Here is a 25,576-nt window from a genome sequence, read left to right on the forward strand (position 1 = left end):
TATTCAAATAATATAGCCAAACAGCCGTGGCTGTTTTAGGCTAGCCGATGTAGCATGTAAGTCAATGAGACATTCAGTTTGTTTTCACCCATAAAGGGGCGTAACGCAAATTTAAGAGCAAAGCACCCGGATGGCCGTTCATGAGTATATAGGGATTGTATTGAGGCGTTATTATCACATGCTTTTAATCATTAAGCATTTCTGGATGATCATGTCACCAAAGCCCACAATTCGTTGTAGAAAAAACAACAACAAAAAAGAACTATCAAAAAGGGCCGTTTTTGTCCGGTAGGGCAAAGGGGTAGGTGCTTTGGCTCCACCTCGTCCCTATCTGTGCACACCTATGGCACACCGTGTGAGGTGCGCACGGCAGTCAATAAAAACCATCAGATGACCCTGATGAAGGCGTAAGCCGAAACATTGGTCTTATTAAAAGCACTGCACGAAGATCTGAGTGTGCGGCGACAATAGTTTTTTTTAATACCTGTATATTAAGTCAACACATCCAATGTTGCAAGGGAAACCACAACGCAGTGGTCCCACACTACATGATCTCATCCGACTGACTCTTATTTTGTCTCCTGCTCTTCTCTGTTTCCTGTTTCCTGTTCTCCAGAATCCCTCTAGTTCTGACTGTGCTGACTCCCGCTGCCCCTGATCGGACTAATTGAACACGGCCACGCTTCAGCGTGCACTCATTAGCTCTAATAAGTCCAATCATGTCCTCTATCACAGATCAAACTGATTGGATTCGCTGCTTTTGTGTGTGTGTGTGTGAGTGAGTCAGAGAGGGCAGGGGTGGAAGTGGATTGGGGGGGCAGGAGGGGTTGGGTTGGGTTGGGTAGATGAAATTGATTGGATAGATAGATAGAAAGAGTCCATGACAAAGAGGAATGACTTAATGAGGGATCCCACCGCTGTGTTGGTGATGCATGGAAAAGTCACAGTGAGTTACGGAGATGCCTTTGTCTCCATCCTGGCTAAACTCAGCCCGTGTGGTCAGTGGGCTCGCTCTGGTCAGTGGGCTCGCTCTGGGCTCTGCCTGATCTGCCTGTCTACGGTACATAGTACAAGCAGGGGCGGATCTAGTCATTTTGGGGCCCTAGGCGAAATATCAACATGTGGCCCTCAAAAGTCACCATATAGACAATCCAATTCTGTTAAACATATGTATTAAGTTCATTATGTCTAACTGTTTAACTTAAACACTTAGGGATGAAGACGGAAGTAACACCGTCGAAACATGTCAGGTAAAAGATAAAAACATTTACATGTCCTAACCCCTTAAGACACAGCATTATAAATAAGCTGTTATCAGGATGGCAATGACCAAGTCGTAATGTATTACTAAAGGCCCTGTGCACTGTCATAGTAGTGTAGCACTGCGGTAGTTAACTTTCAATGTCTATTACAGTGTGCCACAGGAGGTACGGCGTGCATCAAGGGGCTAAGGCAAAAGAAAACCCTAAGTGTTTAATCCAATTCGGTGTTATTTTAGTGTATTGTCTCATATATATCTTTGATTATTTTACATAAGTTAAGATCAAGCCTACTTTTTTGTGTGTTTACAGTGACTACTGTGACAGCTGGGGCCCCTATGGAGGACACATTTGGTCAGGGCCCTAGGCATACATATTTGTTTGTGCCTGTTTGTTATGTCACCTTGCCAATGCTCTGTGCTGCGTTGGGCATCTCCAACAGGTGTGGGTAGGTGTACAGTATGTGTGTACTTATTTGTGTGTGTGTTTGTGTGTGTGTGTGTGTGTGTGTGTGTGTGTGTGTGTGTGTGTGTGTGTGTGTGTGTGTGTGTGTGTGTGTGTGTGTGTGTTACCTAGCTAATGTTCTACGCAGCTTTGGGTGTCTCCGACAACCATGGATACTTGTAGGACCTACGTGTAGGGAACCTGTGGCCCACTGGTGGCCTGTGAGGCCGTCGATATAATTTTAATACTATGCAGTTTCACATGAAATATGACATATTTTAAGGCAATCTTGGAAACTACATTCACAAAACATGTAAGTTACAATTAAAATGTTATATTATGTTTTCAGGAGACCTGAAAGGTGAGGTCTGTTGTAAAGGTGGCCTCCTTCAATATAGGCGGGGTGCAGGGGGAAATCCTGGTATGTGTTCATAGTACGGCCCTTGGAGGACTTAATAAACTTTCAAGTGACCCCTCGAGCAGTGGTGTAGTCTACGTAGAACACGGGTATACGCATTTCAGGGGTTTCAGTATACTCACTTAAAATTGATTGATCCATTATTTAGAATAGCACAAATATATTCAGTATACCCACTTCAAAAAAAAATGCTCAAATGTACAGTATACCCACCACAAAAAAAGTAGACTACACCACTGCCCTCGAGTGAAAAATGTTCCCCACTGCTCGTGTAGGAGTACACATTACACAGTGTGTGTGTGTGTGTGTGTGTGTGTGTGTGTGTGTGTGTGTGTGTGTGTGTGTGTGTGTGTGTGTGTGTGTGTGTGTGTGTGTGTGTGTGTGTGTGTGTGTGTGTGTGTATGTGTGTGTATGAGAGAGTGGGGTGATGTTGCACATTGTTGTGTGTGTGTGTGTGTGTGTGTGTGTGTGCGTGTGTGTGTGTGTGTGTGTGTGTGTGTGTGTGTGTGCATGCGTGCGTCCTATGTTACCTTGCTCATGTTCTGTGCAGCGTTGGGCGTCTCCGACAGGCGTGGGTACGTGTAGGAGTTGTACGGGTGTCCCTGGGGCACTTGCTTGTAGGCGGCGGCGTTGGAGGACAGGGGGGGCACTCCGCTGGGGTCCTGCAGTCCGGAGCCGGAGCGCGATCGCTGGCGGATGGCCGGCTGCGGGCTGCTCTGCGTCACGTAGGAGGACTTGGGCCTCCGCTCGTACGGGTCCTCGCGCGGCAGAGGGGGCGGCGGCCCCACGGCCCCGTAGCCGCCCCAGTCGCTGCTGCTGCCCCCCTCGCTGCAGCCGTAGCCCAGCTGGTCGCTGTGCAGGGAGACGCGCGACGGCGTGCCCATCATGGGGATCTCGCCGTAGTCCCGGCTGGAGGACGAGCCGCCCAGCGAGGCCCGGTAGTAGTCTCTGGTGCCGGCCGAGCCCGAGCCCGAGCCGGGTCCCATGCCGCCGCCGTCCCCGGCCGCCGCCGACAGACGCACCTTGGACTCCAGGTAGGCGTGGTAGTCCGGCGGCAGCTTGGCGAACTCGGAGCTCTTCTGCGGCATGGCGTCCGGGTAGAAGGGGCTGCGGATGGTGTGGGGGTGCGGGTGGTGGTGCGGGTGGTGGTGCAGCGGGGGGCCCCCCGGCGGGCCGGAGGAGGGCGGCGGGGGCCCCAGCGGTGGCAGCGGGTGGCCGTTCTGCTTGGCGGGGAAGTGGCGGTAGAGGCGGCCCACGGGCCAGTCGGCGCTGGCTCCGCTGGTGTAGTCGTACGCGTACGAGCCTCCTCCTCCTCCGCCTCCGCCGCCGAGTCCGGCCCGGTCCCGGTACGGCTCCAGGGAGAACTCCCGGCTGCCGTCCAGGTCGCAGGAGAAGCGGCCGTAGTAGTGGCTGTGCGTGCTGAAGCCGTTCTCCTCCGGGCCACCGGGGGCTCCACCTCCTCCGCCGGGTTTGGAGCCCAGGCCGGGCGCGGAGAGCGGGGGCTGCCTGAGGCCCATGCCCATGCCCATGCCCATGCCTCCGATGCCCATGCCGCTGCCGCCGCCCACCCCGGCCTGCAGCGCGCCCGGCGGGCTCTCCTTGCGCAGCGAGTTAGAGCGCGTCACCGAGATGCTGTCGAACTCCTCCAGCAGCCCGTTGATGGACGCGTCCTTGGGGGGCCGGCTCCCACGCACGATCGTCTGGGGGGGGGGCGGGCGGCCAAACAAACAAACAAACAAACAAACAAACACATAAACAAACAAACATACACACATACAGACACACACACACAGCAGATGGTAAGTGATCTCTCCAGTATATTCTCATTTTGATTACTACAACCAATACACATCACGCCCTGCTTCTGCACCTGTGTCACACAAACAAAGAAATAAACACCAAAAATAAGATAAAATGGATGTTTGGATCAAATCGCATCCACCGGTCCTGTGCACAGGAAACAGATCCAAAAAATCCAGGAAGCCAAAGATACAGCCCTGTGAAGAGCAAAGCCCACAGTGATGCCCTACAAAGCACAAGAGAGTAACTGTGCATAGCTCTGAACTGAACACAATGACTTAACCCTTTTAATGCCAATGTTATTTTGGTGAAAATGCTCGATTTGGGCATCACATATTCAACAGGCTGTGGCTGGACAGGGGTAACAGATAGAGCCTAACTGTAAATTACAAAAATGTTGAGGAAGACCCAAAGTTTATTTTGGGAGTAAATATGCATACCTAATTAGCATATTATGACGTCATATGGGGCGGCCATTTTGAATTTTTAATTAGTAATGGAAAATATTGATAATTTTCAATAGATTTTCAATAGATTATTGAATTTATTTAGAAATAGGTGGCATCCCATTACTGTCATGTTGTGCACATACATTATGGTCAAGTAAAAAAGTAGTTTTAAGCCTAACATATAGTAAATATTGTAACTAATATTGTAATAATAATAACTAGCAAGAAACGGAATAACTGGGAGGTTGTTGCCTGGAGTGCCAAAAGTGTTTGCATCTACCTGTGACTTTTTAGTCTGTGAAAACCTTTATCAGACAGGGTAAGCACACATATTCAGTACACATATATGCCTAGATAGCCTATTTTACTACACCTGTGACCTAGGCCTATATAGGCTACTGTAGGCTATTTGGATAAGGCGCAGGGGCAATGACCTCTGTATGCATAGGATCATCCTGGATGATCATCAGCATAGCTCAGTGAATGAATGTTACAGATTGTCACTTACATTTCACAGAACTAATGGGCACAGTGTCAAGATAATGGGCATAAAAAAGGCCTAATTTGTATCATGAGGTGTACCCTTGTGAAATCAGTTTCAGGAAAAGGGGTGGAGAGGCGGAGCAAATCAGCATCACCTCTCCTGTTATCTCAGCTCTATTGACTTATAAACTGCTTCTATTCATTTTGGTATCATAGGCTACTGTTAGGCATACAGACATGGATCGAAAATACACACAGCCCAATTAGGCCGACGTTATCACGTTATAGTAGGCCTATACTTTATAAGTAACACCTAAAGTCGGCCATCTGAAGGCGATTAGAAGCGGCACCATCCCCCCTCACGCATAGCGCAGCGCTTTCCTCTCCAGTCTCTCCGGTTCCGCCCCCTCTTCCATGCTGCTTTAGTGACATGACAAACTCTAATAAAGACAGTCCAACCACGGCGACCAGCCCAGTTTTCAACAAGTCTAAAATATTCGCGTTATAGGGTATGCGTCTTCATTTCGCCGTGCGCAACGGTAAAAAAAAAAAAAAAAAAACGCGGTTCTGTTTCACTCAAGAAAGGCTGCCAGACGGCTAGCCCAAGGGGCTGGAATATAATCCGCACATATGGAGTTCTGAGGTACACTTATATCAAAACTTCATCACGTGAGTATGCCGCGCTACTGTACACAGTATATAAGTCCCAGCGCGGCATACTTCGTCCTCTTTAATCCCTCACGCGATCTGATAAGGTACGAATTGATACTGGTAACGAGGTGCCCACTGGCAGTTAGCTGTCCGAGAGCTGGTGACTATTGTTGCCCCTCTCCAGGCTATCGTTATCAGGCTATTATCCCCACCTTACTAAGGTGTGCTATCGCCGCTTTTAGTAACGGTGGCTTCTCCCTGTAGCTTGTGCTTTCGCATGTGAAGCTACTCTCGTGGAATCCCCGAGGCGCATATCCACCTGGAATTCAACTTGAGGTAAGTAATCTGTTGTTGTGGTTTGCTCTAGGGAGGAAAGAGATTACAGAGACATCTCTCTAGCTATATCTCTAATGTTGCTACGGGCACCTTCGGCGCCGTTCAGTAGCTCACTGTGATTCTGCCGCCACTCTCCCTCTTCTATCGAGTTGCTTGCGTGCATGAACTCTCCTGCAGGACGGCCGCGACTCTTCCTCTGTCGAGGAAGTTACTCGCTGGGCTCGTTGGTTCCGCAGTGGAATAATTATCCTGTGTAACAAACTGCCGCCACTCTCCCTCTATCGAGTTGCTTGCGTGCATGTTATACTCCAGCTGCCTCATCTGACGTGATCTCGTGCTGCGCAACTCTCGGCACCGACAATCTCATTCTCGGTACCGGTGAGAGATCAACGCTGGTACCAGAATTCCACTTGAAATTCAACTTGAAATTCAACTTGAGGTAAGTAATCTGTTGTTGTGGTTTGCTCTAGGGAGGAAAGAGATTACAGAGACATCTCTCTAGCTAATCAACGCTGCCTGCCGCCGCTCTCCCTCTGTCGAAGGAGTTGCTTGCGAGCATGTTATAGGCTACTCCAGCAGCCTCACATGACGTGATCTCGTGCTGCGCAACTCAACCAACAATCTCATTCTCGGTACCGATGAGTGATCAACGCTGGTACCAGGGTCGGTACCTTGGGTGATTAGTGCTGCTACTGGAGTGTGAGACACTTAGTGCCCACCATCTCTTGCACCTCTGCTGGAACCATATCTGGTACCAGGCAGTAACAGTGCTATCAGGTTCATGCCTAAAGTCAAGGTGTGACTGAAATAATAATGATACTTAATGATGAAGTAATAATAATATTAATAATAACATTTATATATTTTAATATAGGTTAAAAAAAATAAAATAAAAAAAAACGATGCCTGGATTCCAGAACTGTTTTAATTGCAACAGTAGAATGCCAGTGAAAGATGGACATACACTGTGTGTGACATGTCTGAGCCCTGATCATGCACTAGCTTTAAGGGCAGGGAGAGCGGTCTCCCCTTCTCATCAAATACTCTACTGAGTAAGGTGAATAGGGCTACATGAGATAATACACCATCCTCCCAGGCGTCCACGGACTCAGGTTCGATACCAGCTACTCAACCCTCTCCTCAGCAACTGTCTGAGACCTATGATGTTCTAGCAATAAAATGGCGTCTCTGGTGAAGGGGAATTTGTCCTTGGCATCCGGTCAACAGTGGTTGATGCACCAGCTGGCTGAGCGCCATACAGCGCCACTAGGGCCTGGGCACCAGGCAGCCCCATTAGGGCCCGAGCACCAGGCTGCGCCATCAGGCACAGAGCGCCAGATGGCCCCTTCAGTGCAGCCTGCAAGGGTGTCACCACAGCAGCTGTCCCCACAAGGTGCTGATAATAGTGTGGAGCTGCTATGAGTGCAAGCATCCGATAACCTTGATGCTGGATACATAGATGGCTTAACATCTCCCCATCATTCTGATTTGAGCTCAGACCTCTTCCCCCGGACTTTGTCAGGGAAATGACGACTGTGTGGGAGCAACCAGAGGCGGCTACCCCTATGCGACAGTGGGCACAGTTTGCCAACATCCACGGAGCAGATAACGTTGGTTTTTGGCAACTATTTTGCGATGGATGACTATTGCTGCTCTCGTACTCCCTCCTACAGCTCTTGTGGGGAAGGTGGCCCTGCCGCACGTTTTCTCCCACACTCAATTGGAGGTGTGGGAAATGTGTTCTCCCAGTTCTTGGGTTGTTTCAACGGTAAGGTTTGGTTACCGGCTACAGTTCAGGCGCCGCCCACCCATGTTCAAGGGTGTTCTTGTTTCTCATCAGCCAGATCCAGAGCGGCAGCTGGCCTTACAGAGGAGATAAATACTCTGTTAAGGAAAGGAGCAATAAGGGAGTTAAGTCGCAACGAACGGCGGAGTGGCTTTTATTTGAGCTACTTCCTAGTTCCGAAACTAGATGGTGGATTCCGTGAAATACTGGACCTAAGGCCACTAAACCAGTATTTACGCCCGTTGCATTTCAAATGCTGTCACTGACCCAAATCTGTCAATCGATTCAGTGCGGGGATTGGTTCACGAGTATAGGCTTCAGAGGTGCCTATTTCCACATTGCAGTCCACCCTGCTCATCGCCAGTTTCTCCGATTGCGTTGGAGGACAGAACTTTCGAGTTCAACGTCCTTCCCTTCGGCCTATCCCATTCACAAATACACGTACATGGACACAGCCTTGAGCCCGCTGTGTCAGAGGGGCGTCAGAGTCAATTATCTATCTCAATTACGACTGGTTAAAATGTTCCCAGTAGAGTCAGCAGGCAGGGCAGGACACAGCAATGGTAATGGAATACTTACAAATGTTGGGCCTGTCTCTCAATTCAGACAAGAGCCAACTGCCTCCCTCACAACAAATCACCTTCCTTGGAGTGAAACTGGACTCTGACGATGGTGGCATGTCTCTCGGATCAGGAGGTTATTGCCCTGAAACAATGCCGGTCACAGTTCATGGGACGGAGGAATGTGCATGCTCACCAGTGTCAGAGGCTGCTGGGCCTCATGGCTGCTGCATCCTAGGTGGTACGCCTTGGCCTTCTAGATATGGGTCCAGTGCAAAGTGGTACCTGCCCAAGTGCACCCAGTACTGGACAGGGGAAAATCTGTCCCTCTGCCACCTGTGTGCCTATGAGCCCTCCAATAGTGGGCCATACCCCAGAATTTGTGCAGAGGTGTACGACTAGGCAGAATCTACCAGCGCAAAGTTCTGACCACAGACGCATCGCTGTCAGGCTGGAGGGCAGTCTTGAATGATGTAGGAGCCAGAGGAGTGTTGGAAAACTGTCCACATAAATATTCTCGAGTTGAGACTGATATATCTTGCCCTCCGGCACTTTTTGCCAGTACTCCAGAACAAGAGTGTCTTAATTCGAACAGACAACATGTCGGCCATAGCATATGTGACCGCCAGGGAGGCCTGAGGTCCCAGGCGTTACGCAACATGGCCCGGGAACTCCTCCTCTAAGCAGGCACTCGACTCCACTCGATCAGAGCAGTGCACCTGCCGGGCACTCTGAACACAGCAGCATACCTGCTGTCAAGGGGTAAGCCACACCCAAGTGAATGGCGATTGCACCCGGAAACAATGCATCTGATCTGGGTTCATTTTGGGAAGGCACACAGCAATCTTTTCGCCTCAAGGGAGTCGACCCACAGTCCACTCTGGTTTTCCTTAAACCAAGACGACGCACCACTGGGGGTGGACGATCTTCCCCCCTCTCTCCATGATTCCTGGAGAAGACCAGGAAGGAGAACCTGAGAGTTGTCTTAATGGCTCCATTTCGCCCCCATGTGCCATGGTTTGCAGAGATTCAGATCCTCCTCTCCAGTACCCCATGGCAACTCCCATTGCGCAAGGGGAGAGTTGTGGCACCTGACACCAGCCGCCCTAAATTTGTGGGTCTGGCCGTTAGAAGGGACACCCTCCTCGCTCGGGGGTTGTTATTCTCAGTTACAAGAACCTTGCAGTGTGCTAGGGCCCCATCGACAAGAGCTGTGTACTCTTAAAGATGGGCAGCCTTCAAAGCATGGTGCGAACAGTGGCATGAGTGCCCCCGGTCCTGCCCTCTAGCTTCAGTCCTGGAATTCTTGCAAAAGAAACTTGGTGAAGGCAAGTCCCCTTCAAAGCTAAAGGTTTTTCTCTCTGCAATATCCGCCTGCCATAAGCGAGTAGATGGCAAAACGCTCGGAGCTAATCCTCTGTCTATCCAATTCATGAGAGGAGCTCAAAGACTGCGCCCAAGGAGGCTTCAATCTGTGCCGCCATGGCAGTTCCACATTGTCCTCAGTGCTCTGGCGAAGCCCCCATTCGAGCCCGTTGGGAGTATCAACCTAAAATGGCTGTCTCAGAAGGCGATTTTTCTTCTCGCCATCACCTCAGCGAAGCGTATTGGAGAGCTACATGCGCTGTCCACTCATCCTGACTGCTTCCATGTTCAGCCAGAAGGCACCGGTGTGGTCCTACGCCCTAATACAGACTTTATGCCGAAGATTCTTTCAACACAGAATCTCAACCAGGCGATTGTGTTGGACTCCTACCACCCTCCTAACTCTGAGCCACCTCATGGTCGCTCCTGAAGGGAGTCCTTTTACAAGAGGTTGCCCGGTGGCCTGCTGGGCTTCACCGTCGATCTTCACAAGGTTCTATAACCTCAACATGTTATCTCCCACATCCTTTGGGAATTTGGTTCTAAGCTTGTGACAGATGGTCACATATTCGACTGTGTTTAACTTGAGTTCTGTTAACCAGTCACTCTAGCCCTGTTGGCATGTGGACATTCAATAAGGGTCTTTGACTCTTGCATTGTCCAGTGTCTTTATTCAATTGTCGTATGGTTGTCCGCCGCGACGTTTGGGCATACATATTCCAGCCCCTTGGGCTAGCCGTCTGGCAGCCTTTCTTGAGTGAAACAGAACGTTGGGTTACGGATGTAACCTTGGTTCTGTGAAGGAAAGAAAGGCTGCCAGACTTCGTCGTCGCTCTGGACTTCGCGTTCAGGATTTTTATGAGGACGAAGTATGCCGCGCTGGGACTTATATACTGTGTACAGTAGCGCGGCATACTCACGTGATGAAGTTTTGATATAAGTGTACCTCAGAACTCGCGCATGCGCGGATTATATTCCAGCCCCTTGGGCTAGCCGTCTGGCAGCCTTTCTTTCCTTCACAGAACCAAGGTTACATCCGTAACCCAACGATATTTCCCCAAGCCATGTATCGAATTTCTACGGGATGTACAACGTCTAACAGGATAATCCATTATTTTTTGTAGCAGTGGTTTTCCTTACGGTCTTTCATAGAGGGAAATGACATACGTTATCTTTATGTTTTACCTTTTTTGCCTACTCCAGTTTAGGGGAAGACGCACGTCACCACCAAGTGAAATATAGCCTATTTCGATGCACACATGATGACTGCAATCACTTTAGGGGCGACATATGGCATTGTATTGCATATAAAACGCACGACATATAAATAGTGGTTGCCTATTTAGAGGTTTATTCAGTGAAATTACGCATATCGCCCTGTGGGTTTGGATGACAATAAACGCTTCTCGCATGTTCTAAGGAAATCCCCCGTAACCATTTACAAGTCGCCAAGCAAATACATTCTCATGACCCCGAAAATGTTCATTAGTTTGTGTTCAGGATCATGTTTCCTAGGTCTACACCGTGTTTCTGTGTTTGACAGGGGAGGTCCCAAACAGCCGATTGATCGTCTGTGTTGCAATCTCAGCAGCAACATCTTTTTTCTTATAATAATGGCTGCAATTACTTGAGGGGCGAAATACGCAATTGCATTGCACACAAAACATCATGACAAGTTGTCGTCTGGGGGCAGGCCAACTTGCTTCAGATTTATTCAGTGAATGAAACCAGTCGCATGCGTTCAGCTCGCCTGGAACAGGGCTTCGCCTTCGCGTCGCGTGTGTTCAAATGGGAACTCCCCTACCTAATGAAGTCTCCAAACAAACCACTTCTCTCAATCCCGAAACTTTCCATTGAGTTATGGTTAGGATCAGTTATGTTTGTAAAACTGTTTATGTGTGTAAAACTGACGCCATGTTTCCCTGTGTTTGGCAAGGGGATCTATTTCACTGCCTATTCGAATTGGCTGTTCTTCTCTGTAGCCACGGCTAAGCTAGCAATAGGAGACGCATTGTCTAAGGCCATATTATAAATGTCTACACATATACAATCAACTTGTGAGAAAATATAATGTCACTAAACATAAACCACCAAGACAACTTGCATTTGGAATGTATTTGGGCTTGAATTAGAGGAAATTATGTGCACAATCTCACAACGCCGATCCTCCTTTGTTTTGAAATAGTGACTTGCAACGCAACTTCCGCGTCTGGGTTTTCAGATGGAAATTACTCGAAAAAAATGCACTAAGAGGGGTCGAAATTCTTAGAAAGGATTGAAGTACCACATGTCTGCCACCCAGTGGAAAGGAGTATGGACAAGATTTTACACTCTATTCGACGTGACAGCCCACCTAATTCAATACCACGACCTGCCGCAATTTTGCGATAACGGCAGTAAAAGGGTTAAAAGTTGTTCTGTTGTCCAGCCCAAGTAGTTTTAGGTAAATTATTGACATATGGTTGTTTTGCTACTCTATACTTCCACATTATCAGCAGATCAATCATTTTACTTCACTTTTTGATATATGTCATTATAATTATAATAACTCTTATGTAGCTTCTTACTGCAGATGGGGTCGCTGGAGGGCCTATTCACCATTTGCTAAAAGTACTCAACTACATCCTAACAACATTGCTATGACATTATCGAGCGCCTTAAGTAACAGATTAAGACATAGCCATTACAATTGGTGACAGTAACGTTGTAACATAGGCTCTGCGCAAAGGCAACAGTGCAATTACTACTATTTTGCGTTGTAGGGCAGAGAAGCTACTATAGTGGTAGGTCTCACTTCCTGGGGAGGAATGTACATGTAGGCGGTCAGCAGTGTGTCGAAAGTGGATGCTTGCGGTAATGATCCAGCAATGTATGTGTGTTGTGTATGTGATGCGCATGGCATGTCCGGTGGGCATTCACCATTACTGTGTGCGAATGCAGATGATTTTGTGCAGAAAATGGCTGTTTTCCCAATTCAGTTTCAGTTTCAGTTTCAGTTTATTTGACAGGCACTTGCCCAAATCAACACAAAACATATACACATCATGACAAACCACACAGATTAGACATCACAACACAAAAAGGCACAGAATAAGATGACTAAAATCTATACAAACATTGTGTCCAGTGAGCTCTCATCCTGGATGTATACCTTGCACTACTCACAGATGGATTACAAAGTGCCACCATTATACTATTGGTAGAAACATCCAGGCGCTGTGTAAACTTATGCATCAAGTTCCTCAAAAGTGCATGCAGTGTGTTTACTCCTGCGCAGACAAACATCAGGCTAGCACTCCCTCCTCTGGGAACCTTAAGTAAGATTCTCAATGCATCATTGTATGCAACTTGTAGCTTCTGCATGCTGGACTTCTTGTATAAAGACCAGAGGTGTGCAGTGTAAAGAGGTGTGCAATACGCCTTAAACAGGGCCACTTTCACTTGTGTGGAGCAAAATGTAAATTTACGGGCTATAGTGTTTGCCTGCGCATATAGCTTACAACACTGCCTATACATGTCATCATCATCATACATATCCTCTGTAATACAGTGACCAAGATATTTTATCTTTTTGCAGACATCAAGAGGGTTATTTGAGAGTCTGAACACAGGAAATTTAAGGCCTTTATCCTGTTTAGTTCTACATATTAAAACAGCACTTTTACTGGAATTATACTTTATGTCAAATTGCACGCCATATTCAGAGCATATATTAAGAAGCTGTTGCAGCCCCGCACTACTTGGACTAAAGGTCACAAGGTCATCTGCATACATAAGATGATTGACTAGAACACCACCAATCATACACCCTGTGTTGCAGCCATTCAATTGTCTAGACAGTTCATCCATATACAAATTAAATAAAACAGGGGACAAAATGCCACCTTGCCTAACTCCATTGGACACACTGAAAGGGTCAGATATACTTCCCCCCCATTTAATGCGCATATTCTGGTGTGCATACCAATAGGCAAGTACCCTTACAATATATCCAGGCACCCCGCCTTGCTTTAATTTGATAAATAGCTTCTTGTGATTCACACGATCAAATGCTCTGGAAGCATCAATAAAACACATTAAAACAGTTGAATTTTTAGATTTATACAAGTTCACTATCTCTTTTAGGGCATATATACACATGTCTGTGCCATGCTTTGGCTTAAACCCAAACTGATTGTCAAGGGAAGAAATATAGACATTCACTCTGTCAAGGAGGATTCTTTCCATCACCTTGGACAATATACTGGCCAGCGCAATAGGTCGGTAATTGTCCAGGCAGCCAACCTTTCCAGTTTTATCCTTGATGACAGGTACAAGCAGTATAGATAGCATAGATTCTGGCAATATACCATGAATCATCAGTCCTGTAAAGTTGAGTGCTAGTAGAATGGAGAGCATCTGACTAGCATGTTTCAGATGTTCCGCGCTAATGAAGTCCATGCCACATGCTTTACTGTTGGGTAATTTCTGTATAGCCTCATGCACCTCGTGTGTCAGAATTGTTATTGATTCATCATGGGTCACAGTATCCACCACATATGGTTCGTATTGTAAACAGTTAAAAAGAGAACTAAAATGTTTTCTCCAAAGTTCAGCTATGTTATCTTCACCAGAGACACCTTCAACAGAACTAGGAAGGGAAGATTTACAGGTGTTAAGGGATCGCACCTCTTTCCAAAAGTCAGCCATATTGTTACTCATCATTTTACGAGCCATAGAGTCAGCCCTCATGGCTTGCTCATTTCTAGAGATAAATCTAATAGCATATTTATATCTGGCATTTGCCAGCTTTTTACATTCGAGCTCTGGGCCCTGCCTGGGTCTCCCAGCCAGGACCCAGAGCTTATACATTTCTCGGGCTTCAGCCTGATATGGGGCCACATGTTGAAGCCATCCAGGTCTTGCCTTATTTGCCCTGGCGCTCTTCCTTTTAGCAAGTGGTTTTCCAGCCTCATACAGGGCAGCCACTACAGCATCATACATGGCACATAGGTCAGACTTGTGTTCAGCATTTTGACAGTGAACATCTTTACACAAAATGGCTTCCTTAGGGAGGTGAATATTATGTAAATATAGGTCTGCATTTGTGTGATATGTTACCAAATCGTCATCTGTGAGAGTTGACCAGTCTATTTTTGAGGATACATTACCACTAACATCCTTAATGTTGTTACTTATAGATGGCAATTCTGCAACATTAATAGAAAAAGCCAAGGGTATGTGGTCTGTTAGTGCTACCCCATATTTAATTTCCATTTTCTCAATGGCAGCGTGACCTTCAGCTGTACTGAAGCAATGGTCAAGCCATGACGTACTGTGCCATGCTTCGCTAATGTATGTGTAAGTGTCAGCAGGTAGCAATAATTTACTTGACAGAGTGAAGTTGTTATCCTCACAGAAGCGGATCAGATGATGAGCAAATGGGGAGCTGGCATCAGTGATATCCGAGTTCATATCCCCAACAACATACACACTATAACTACTGTTATCTTGAATAAAAGCATTAATGAAAGCCAGCCTGTTGAGATATTCAACCTCATTGTCACTGGACTCATATGGAGTGTATACATTTAAAATAATAAAATTGTTACAAGAGAATATATGATCCACCTTTTTTTTTACTAAGTAAACAATGAGTCATCAGGTCAAAGGTCACAGTGATTCATCATGAATCATCAGATCAAATCAAAGTCCAAAATAAGCTCAAAGTCCTAAATACTTAAGAGATGAGTCATCTTCCTCATCTTCATCCTCTTTCCTATAGAAACTAATGGGTACCAGTGATGAGGGATAGCCCATGCTCGACACGTGACTTACCGAGAGGGGGCTCTCTCTACTCTCTATCAGTTGTGTGGGTGTGTGTGTGGGTGGGTGTGGGGGTGTGGGGGTGTGGATGAGGGGGGTGTTTTGCCACGACATGTCCAGGACATGGCTAGGGCCATATCCATGCGTACACAGCGTGGCTCGCTACGTATGCACTAGGCGTCCATGCGTACACGGCGTGGCTCGCTACGTATACGTACACAGCATGGGATCGCTACGCAACAGGGTGAATGAACTTTTGTTTACAGAGGGGCTACCCCTCCTATCGCACTCGCTTTCTTTCTCTCACACACAAAAATAATAATAAATATTAAACGACATCACCTACAGCTACACCACTCTGATATGGTTTATACCGGTTATGACCGGATGAAAAAATAGAGACTAAAAATGTAAATGATCTTTGACCTAAATTAATTACGATGGGGTGAGGGACATAACGATAAGGTTCTTTTTTTTAAAAGACACCCTTCCCACTCTGTTCAGACACTTCTGTATAAGATGTACAGTTTTTAGGCAGAGGTTGTCATAGGTATTTCAAATGTTTTGTGTGCAAAAACTACTTAGTTTATTTAAAATGAATGACCTCTCATGAATTTCCTTTATTGAATATTGTTCACCACGAACTCTCATACTTGGCACCTGCCATCATCTTCTAACACATTGGGGTCCAGGAGAGGTAGGGTATGGAAAATTGAGAAAATGCTGAGCGGAATCTGGCAAATTGTTATAGCGTGCATTTCATTTTTCCTCTTATTCTGATTTTATGCAACACTCAGACCTATGAGTCTAGATGTACACAACTAAAAGTTTTATTTATATATAAATTATTATTAAATATACTGATAAAAGCAATTCAATTATAATAATTGGAGTAAATGTAATCACATTTAGCTCAACATCTCAGCAAAGCAGCCACCAATCTACAGTTACATTGTAGTCCTGGTCAACCACAACAAACGTCCAGAATCTCCCTTGACTAGCAAGACTTGGATACAAACTCACAATTAGGTTAAAATATTTTGTCAGTGCACAGTCAAAATCTCAGGATAAGACAAAAAATCATATTCTCAACCTTACCCAATCTATCTCCCAGTCACACACCCATCATCGTCTACATTTGTACTGAACCACAAAATTAGCTCAAAATTTCACAACTAGCAGTCACATAACTCCAAAATCTCCATACCCATACAACCCAGCCATGCTCAACCCTCCCCCCCCCCCCCCCTTTGCAAACCTTTGCATCCCGGCTAATGGGTCACTTAGTAAGGGTGGCCCAAACTCTGGAAAGTCCTCCCACATGCACTGTATCAACGCACATCACATTCCCCCTTCAAAGCTTCAAAACACAGGAAACGCCAGGAAACCTACCGACATGGCTTGCCAACCATGGGGTTGAATGAGCTGATATCTGTTTTATATTTGCTTTGTTTTTTCTTCATGGTCTACTTTTATCTGTCTGATGTACATCTCTTGATTTCCGTGAACTTCCAATCCCATGTTTGGCGATGGCATGTCTTTTACAGGCTTGTCAGGGAACTTAGCAGGGACACCTAGTGATTATTGATGCCTAGCCACAATGTACCCATCTCTGGAGATCCTTTAGAGTGTTCCTGATATTGAATCATACCTTATCTCTCTCTAATCTATCTTACCAACCTGATCTCTTGGGACTGAAAATAGTAGGTGTGGGAAACCTCACACCTAGATTGGTGAGTGTCATTGTAGTTGACATCTCATTGCAGAATTTTTCTGAGCAGGAAACACCCCATTTGCGAGAAGATGAATCCCCAAATATCTACATGATCATTCAAAGCTGAACTTGTGTTTTGTAGTGGTGAAAAAAAAGAGTGTATGGTATTTCATTTTCAGCAGAGATGAAATGAAATATAGTAATTTTGTTAAAGTTACATTAGGCTATTAAAAGTAAACATAAAAACTGTGTTTCAGCAGCTCACAGACACTTGCATTGTTTCATATTTTATATCTCACAGTCTTTATGACATTTGCAGCTGTGCTTGTACATGCACTGTGTACCCTATTGATTTTTGTCATGGCTCACTTTGAATACACATCAAAGTTACAACAGCTTGTTTTATAACACTTTTCCCATTGCTTAAACGTTTTGTGTGAAACATGACGCATAGGCCTACTGTTAAAATTCCGCACACAAACATAGGCTATTCTACTATTCGGACACATTTTGTCACACTGAAACTCTGCAAGGAAAACCATTTATGCCTGCAACAAACTCCTCAAAGCATATTACCTAATGTCAAATTGTCCATGGTGATATCAAAAGACCCACAGTAACATCAAATAAAAACACTGTTAGATCAGTATTGCATTTTAAAAAAATAGCTTCAGTTGTGTTTTATTGTTTGTTTGTTTTTTCAGTTCCATTAAAGATACATATTTAAGAGTCAAATAATTAATACAATAGATTAAAACAATGCACTTTACAAGTCAAACAAATAAGCCAACTTGGGTCAAAGATTGTCATGTATAACTGAAGAGAAATCTTTTTACATGGGCCTAACTGAGTTTATCATTCACTAAACATCTCTCCCCACGGTGTGGTAAACAATCTGCCAATGACCATATTCTGATTTTGTTCAGATATTTCGAGTTCATTTAATAACAAAATGTGAAGCACTTGAATATACCCACGAAAACGCTAAATGATAATTACTAATTCACCTCAACCTTAACTGATACACATTTTGCTAAATTACTTTAACTGTCACAAGGGTACACATTGAAGGTAGCCTAAAACACTAATTTCTACATAGTATCATAATCACAGCAAAAGCTGAAATCATGGGGAAAGGCTACTCTAAGATTTGGTCATCGAGGCTGCCCAAGCTAATGCCACAGAACAGCCTGATTTGCAAGGTATAGTCAAATAATAGCCTACCATACACAATCAGTGTAATCCACAGTTCATCTATTCACCCTTTGTGCCACATTGTTATATGAGTGTAAAATTACAAGGCTGTTTTGAAGCCTCAGTATTGGTATACAGTACAAGTTCTCAAATAAAAATTGAAATGAATAATATGAATTATATGTTATTCTTGCACTAGGTGTTCGTGTTATGCAGGGGTATTAAAGCTGTGGCGTGTAAGATGGTGGCGTTGAGTGTCCAGAGTATAGGTTTTGCAACTATGCAGCTCATTAAAACTGTGATGCCTATTGCCAACTTTGATCATTTAATGAATATTTTCTGAATAATAAACCACTATTTACTAGTATGACCAAAGCACAGTACGTTTTTCAGCTGAAAATATCTCTTTCTGGAAATTCAAAATGTATGAAAAGTGCAATTTTGTCAGTCATGTTGAATACTTAGAATTTGATGGGGGTAGTAGGTATTCCTTTTAAAAAGGTAACGTTTGTGAATGGGCAGCATGGATTCTGGAAACGAACTACCAAAAATATTACACAGGGCACCCTTAAGTCTTAAAATGCTGTAGGCCTATGTTGGCCACGTAGTGTTGACTGTATAGAATATGAGTTGTAAGCAGCAGCAGACGTCATAAATGCTGTAGGGAGTCATTGAGAGTATTTCTGTAGGCCTATATTTCCCTGACTTTTACAAAATGTTTCATTATGACATGATCCTACATAAAGACTTGAATCAAAATAAATCAAAGGTCAAACACACGCAACAGTGATTTTAATAGGGTTGTGAATTGTTAACAACCTCACGATACAACGCGTAGGCCTATCACAATACACGGGTCACAATAAGCATTGCGATACAGTAGGCTACATGCAATACGCTATGCATGGCATCTTTCTTATGCAGGGGTAGCAATAGGATGCCAGAGTGCACTGCAGCGTAAATTAATGCTGCCTTTGAACTCATCAACAGTGTTAAACTGCTAGCTAATACGTATCACGATACACTGGTCATGAGACCATAATTTATGTGAAGAGGTTCAATACAATATATTGTCATGACTTTTTCTTTGCACACCCCTAGTTTTTAACAGAGCATCACGGTTTAACACACACACCCTAAATCTACCATCTGGTCAAGGCAATGCCACACTTACCCTTTCTATCACACCTTACCAATTTCAGACCTACAGTAGTTGTCTCCAAGGCTATAATCATCAAGCATCTGCATGAGTGCATATCCCAAATTCAACCATGTTTTAAAACCCCTTATTGGTGGCTAGTGGTGTTGATACATTTTTGATCATTACATTATCCAAATTTTGGTCGCATAGCACCTATATAGGCTACTAGGGAGCTTTCAGAAGCCAAGAGAGCACTCTGTTTTTTCCAACTCACAGTTTAATCTCCAGAAAATGTTTGATTTCAGTCATCATAATCTACACAAAAAAGCCTATAAGCTTTTTTGACATTGAGGTATTGGAGCTCTAATGTGACTCACAGAATCCAACAGGGCCTACATCTCTGGTACAACACCATGAACCTAAAATTATCTACAGCATACTTTACAACCGAGTAGATTTCATTATGAAGATAGAACATGTGAAATTGTACAATGTAAACACGTAGTGAACTATATAAATTGAGCATTTTTAAAATACATTTGTGCACACATGACACTAGCATGAATAAGGTGTATAACACTATAAAGGGGGTATGTGAATCCTTTCAACCAGGTTAACGCACAGGAAACCGCGCTGTCAGTGAAAAATATGATTCTTTTTTAGATTTTTTTTTCCAGATTCTGTTACCTCTGGACTACTAAAACTGTGTTATGTTGCAAAAGGTGATCATGGAGTTGCAGCACCACAAAATGTGTTGCGTGTAATGTATGCTTTGAAATATGGGTAGCAGCCATCTTGTAGCCCAATAAGTGAGAAATTAGTGTGGATTTGTATGGAAATATAAAGTCCCAACCATTACAAGAGGGCTGGAGACATCAGAGGGATGGCTGAAATGCATGTTCATATACATTTGCAGCATCCACATTCCCCGCAAAAAGTTTATCCAGGCCCAGGAGGGTATATTGTATGTTCTACAAAATACAGTTGAGAAATGTGATATTGCAGCAGCTGAACATATCCTGAAAGAGTTCATATAATTTTCAGCATTTGCACCAAAGCTACCTACTTCATAATTCACTCACAATTTTCACAAACCATTTTCACTTATTTCTATATATGTTTTCGAAACTTTTTCAAAGCAGACTCCCACCACGAACCACGCATTGTAATTGCCAAACAGAGCTTTCTTTCATATGGCTTACACGGTAGCATTCAATCAATCACCACATCAGCCAAAAGACATATGTCTCACAGTGAAGAGGCACCACCAACAAAGCCTAAATGAATGACCTTCAATCCACAAAGATCAACAATTCTGAAAACACAATAAGCATGTTTAAGACATTTTAGTCTTGTATTTTTTTATTTGTATTTTTATTAATCTGGGGGTTTTTGTGTCCAGGAAGGTATCATTTGGGATATTGTATGTCATGTACATCAACCAGAGAATTTGACAGAGACGATAGCCAACATAGACCACAAACAGCCTGTCAAACCAAGCATACACGCTGGTGGTAACCCCTTATCACACACCCACTGTTATAACCATATAGACACCAATATGGTAATGATCAAGTCTTACACGGTTACTTCAGGTTCTCTGAAATCTCATTGCAATGTTGTTTGATGTAGTTTAGTGTTTTCTGCAAAGACTGAACACGCCTGTCGGCAGGCCCATCTGCAGTAAGAAGTCACGCAAGGAACATAAGTCAGGACATGGACAAAGATGACGTTGACAAAGATAAATATATTGAGATGGGAAAGAATACATAAATGATTTAAGTTGACATTAAACACACTGACATTGGTCTATTAAAAGTGTTTTAGGACACGATTCCTACAATGCTCTGAAGGTGATTCTTAGTATGTAGCTGCAATATTGTGGACAATTTTATTTGCTGACCTAGGTGTTACACGATGATAATAAACATCCAAAGTATGTGGAAATAAAATAAAAACAGCTACTACATACTAAGAATCACCTTCAGAGCATTGTAGGAATCGTGTCCTAAAACACTTTTAATAGACCAATGTCAGTGTGTTTAATGTCAACTTAAATCATTTATGTATTCTTTCCCATCTCAATATATTTATCTTTGTCAACGTCATCTTTGTCCATGTCCTGACTTATGTTCCTTGCGTGGCTTCTTACTGCAGATGGGCCTGCCGACAGGCGTGTTCAGTCTTTGCCGAAAACACTAAACTACATCAAACAACATTGCAATGAGATTTCAGAGAACCTGAAGTAACCGTGTAAGACTTGATCATTACCATATTGGTGTCTATATGGTTATAACAGTGGGTGTGTGATAAGGGGTTACCACCAGCGTGTATGCTTGGTTTGACAGGCTGTTTGTGGTCTATGTTGGCTATCGTCTCTGTCAAATTCTCTGGTTGATGTACATGACATACAATATCCCAATGATACCTTCCTGGACACATAAACCCCCAAATGAATAAAAATACAAATAAAAAATACAAGACTAAAATGTCTTAAACATGCTTATTGTGTTTTCGGAACTGTTGATCTTTGTGGATTGAAGGTCATTCATTTAGGCTTTGTTGGTGGAGCCTCTTCACTGTGAGACATATGTCTTTTGGCTGATGTGGTGATTGATTGAATCCTACTGTGTAAGCCATATAAAAGAAAGCTCTGTTTGGCAATTACAATGTGTGGTTGGTGGTGGGGGTCTGCTTTGAAAAAGTTTCGAAAACATATATAGAAATAAGTGAAAATGGTTTGTGAAAATTGTGAGTGAATTATGAAGTAGGTAGCTTTGGTGCAAATGCTGAAAATTATATGAACTCTTTCAGGATATGTTCAGCTGCTGCAATATCACATTTCTCAACTGTATTTTGTAGAACATACAATATACCCTCCTGGGCCTGGATAAACTTTTTGCGGGGAATGTGGATGCTGCAAATGTATATGAACATGCATTTCAGCCATCCCTCTGATGTCTCCAGCCCTCTTGTAATGGTTGGGACTTTATATTTCCATACAAATCCACACTAATTTCTCACTTATTGGGCTACAAGATGGCTGCTACCCATATTTCAAAGCATACATTACACGCAACACATTTTGTGGTGCTGCAACTCCATGATCACCTTTTGCAACATCACACAATTTTAGAAGTCCTGAGGTAACAGAATCTGGAAAAAAAAAAATCTAAAAAAGAATCATATTTTTCACTGACAGCGCGGTTTCCTGTGCGTTAACCTGGTTGAAAGGATTCACATACCCCCTTTATAGTGTTATACACCTTATTCATGCTAGTGTCATGTGTGCACAAATGTATTTTAAAAATGCTCAATTTATATAGTTCGCCACGTGTTCACATTGTACAATTTCACATGTTCTATCTTCATAATGAAATCTACTCGGTTGTAAATTATGCTGTAGATAATTTTAGGTTCATGGTGTTGTACCAGAGATGTAGGCCCTGTTGGATTCTGTCAGTCAAGCTTATAGGCTTTTTTGTGTAGATTATGATGACTGAAATCAAACATTTTCTGGAGATTAAACTGTGAGTTGGAAAAAACAGAGTGCTCTCTTGGCTTCTGAAAGCTCCCTAGTAGCCTATATAGGTGCTATGCGACCAAAATTTGGATAATGTAATGATCAAAAATGTATCAACACCACTAGCCACCAATAAGGGGTTTTAAAACATGGTTGAATTTGGGATATGCACTCATGCAGATGCTTGATGATTATAGCCTTGGAGACAACTACTGTAGGTCTGAAATTGGTAAGGTGTGATAGAAAGGGTAAGTGTGGCATTGCCTTGACCAGATGGTAGATTTAGGGTGTGTGTGTGTTAAACCGTGATGCTCTGTTAAAAACTAGGGGTGTGCAAAGAAAAAGTCATGACAATATATTGTATTGAACCTCTTCACATAAATTATGGTCTCATGACCAGTGTATCGTGATACGTATTAGCTAGCAGTTTAACACTGTTGATGAGTTCAAAGGCAGCATTAATTTACGCTGCAGTGCACTCTGGCATCCTATTGCTACCCCTGCATAAGAAAGATGCCATGCATAGCGTATTGCATGTAGCCTACTGTATCGCAATGCTTATTGTGACCTGTGTATTGTGATAGGACTACGCGTTGTATCGTGAGGCTGTTGACAATTCCCAACCCTATTAAAATCACTGTTGTGTGGGTTTGACTTTGATTTATTTTGATTCAAGTCTTTATGTAGGATCATGTCATAATGAAACATTTAGTTAAAGTCAGGGAAATATAGGCCTACAGAAATACTCTCAATGACTCCCTACAGCATTTATGACGTCTGCTGCTGCTTACAACTCATATTCTATACAGTCAACACTACGTGGCCAACATAGGCCTACAGCATTTTAAGACTTAAGGGTGCCCTGTGTAATATTTTTGGTAGTTCGTTTCCAGAATCCATGCTGCCCATTCACAAACGTTACCTTTTTAAAAGGAATACCTACTACCACCATCAAATTCTAAGTATTCAACATGACTGACAAAATTGCACTTTTCATACATTTTGAATTTCCAGAAAGAGATATTTTCAGCTGAAAAACGTACTGTGCTTTGGTCATACTAGTAAATAGTGGTTTATTATTCAGAAAATATTCATTAAATGATCAAAGTTGGCAATAGGCATCACAGTTTTAATGAGCTGCATAGTTGCAAAACCTATACTCTGGACACTCAACGCCACCATCTTACACGCCACAGCTTTAATACCCCTGCATAACACGAACACCTAGTGCAAGAATAACATATAATTCATATTATTCATTTCAATTTTTATTTGAGAACTTGTACTGTATACCAATACTGAGGCTTCAAAACAGCCTTGTAATTTTACACTCATATAACAATGTGGCACAAAGGGTGAATAGATGAACTGTGGATTACACTGATTGTGTATGGTAGGCTATTATTTGACTATACCTTGCAAATCAGGCTGTTCTGTGGCATTAGCTTGGGCAGCCTCGATGACCAAATCTTAGAGTAGCCTTTCCCCATGATTTCAGCTTTTGCTGTGATTATGATACTATGTAGAAATTAGTGTTTTAGGCTACCTTCAATGTGTACCCTTGTGACAGTTAAAGTAATTTAGCAAAATGTGTATCAGTTAAGGTTGAGGTGAATTAGTAATTATCATTTAGCGTTTTCGTGGGTATATTCAAGTGCTTTACATTTTGTTATTAAATGAACTCGAAATATCTGAACAAAATCAGAATATGGTCAATGACAGATTGTTTACCACACCGTGGGAAGAGATGTTAAGTGAATGATAAACTCAGTTAGGCCTAAAAGATTTCTCTTGAGTTATACATGACAATCTTTGACCCAAGTTGGCTTATTTGTTTGACTTGTAAAGTGCATTGTTTTAATCTATTGTATTAATTATTTGACTCTTAAATATGTATCTTTAATGGAACTGAAAAAACAAACAAACAATAAAACACAACTGAAGCTATTTTTTTAAAATGCAATACTGATCTAACAGTGTTTTTATTTGATGTTACTGTGGGTCTTTTGATATCACCATGGACAATTTGACATTAGGTAATATGCTTTGAGGAGTTTGTTGCAGGCATAAATGGTTTTCCTTGCAGAGTTTCAGTGTGACAAAATGTGTCCGAATAGTAGAATAGCCTATGTTTGTGTGCGGAATTTTAACAGTAGGCCTATGCGTCATGTTTCACACAAAACGTTTAAGCAATGGGAAAAGTGTTATAAAACAAGCTGTTGTAACTTTGATGTGTATTCAAAGTGAGCCATGACAAAAATCAATAGGGTACACAGTGCATGTACAAGCACAGCTGCAAATGTCATAAAGACTGTGAGATATAAAATATGAAACAATGTAAGTGTCTGTGAGCTGCTGAAACACAATTGTTATGTTTACGTTTAATAGCCTAATGTAACTTTAACAAAATTACTATATTTCATTTCATCTCTGCTGAAAATGAAATACCATACACTCTTTTTTTTCACCACTACAAAACACAAGTTCAGCTTTGAATGATCATGTAGATATTTGGGGATGCATCTTCTCGCAAATGGGGTGTTTCCTGCTCAGAAAAATTCTGCAATGAGATGACAACTACAATGACACTCACCAATCTAGGTGTGAGGTTTCCCACACCTACTATTTTCAGTCCCAAGAGATCAGGT

The 25,576-nt window shown here is 43.3% G+C and overlaps 1 protein-coding gene across 1 annotated transcript in view; it reads right to left on the reverse strand.

Moving 5' to 3' along the window:
* Positions 1–25,576, reverse strand: part of pak5 (p21 protein (Cdc42/Rac)-activated kinase 5) — a 130,188-nt gene that overhangs the window by 34,471 nt on the left and 70,141 nt on the right. The window contains exon 4 of the mRNA XM_063222151.1: positions 2,652–3,821. Coding sequence (XP_063078221.1) covers positions 2,652–3,821 — 1,170 coding nt within the window. The remainder of the gene's footprint in view (positions 1–2,651; positions 3,822–25,576) is intronic.

Source organism: Engraulis encrasicolus, chromosome 18 (genome assembly GCF_034702125.1).
Source record: "Engraulis encrasicolus isolate BLACKSEA-1 chromosome 18, IST_EnEncr_1.0, whole genome shotgun sequence".
In the NCBI taxonomy this organism is placed as follows: Eukaryota; Metazoa; Chordata; class Actinopteri; order Clupeiformes; family Engraulidae; genus Engraulis; species Engraulis encrasicolus.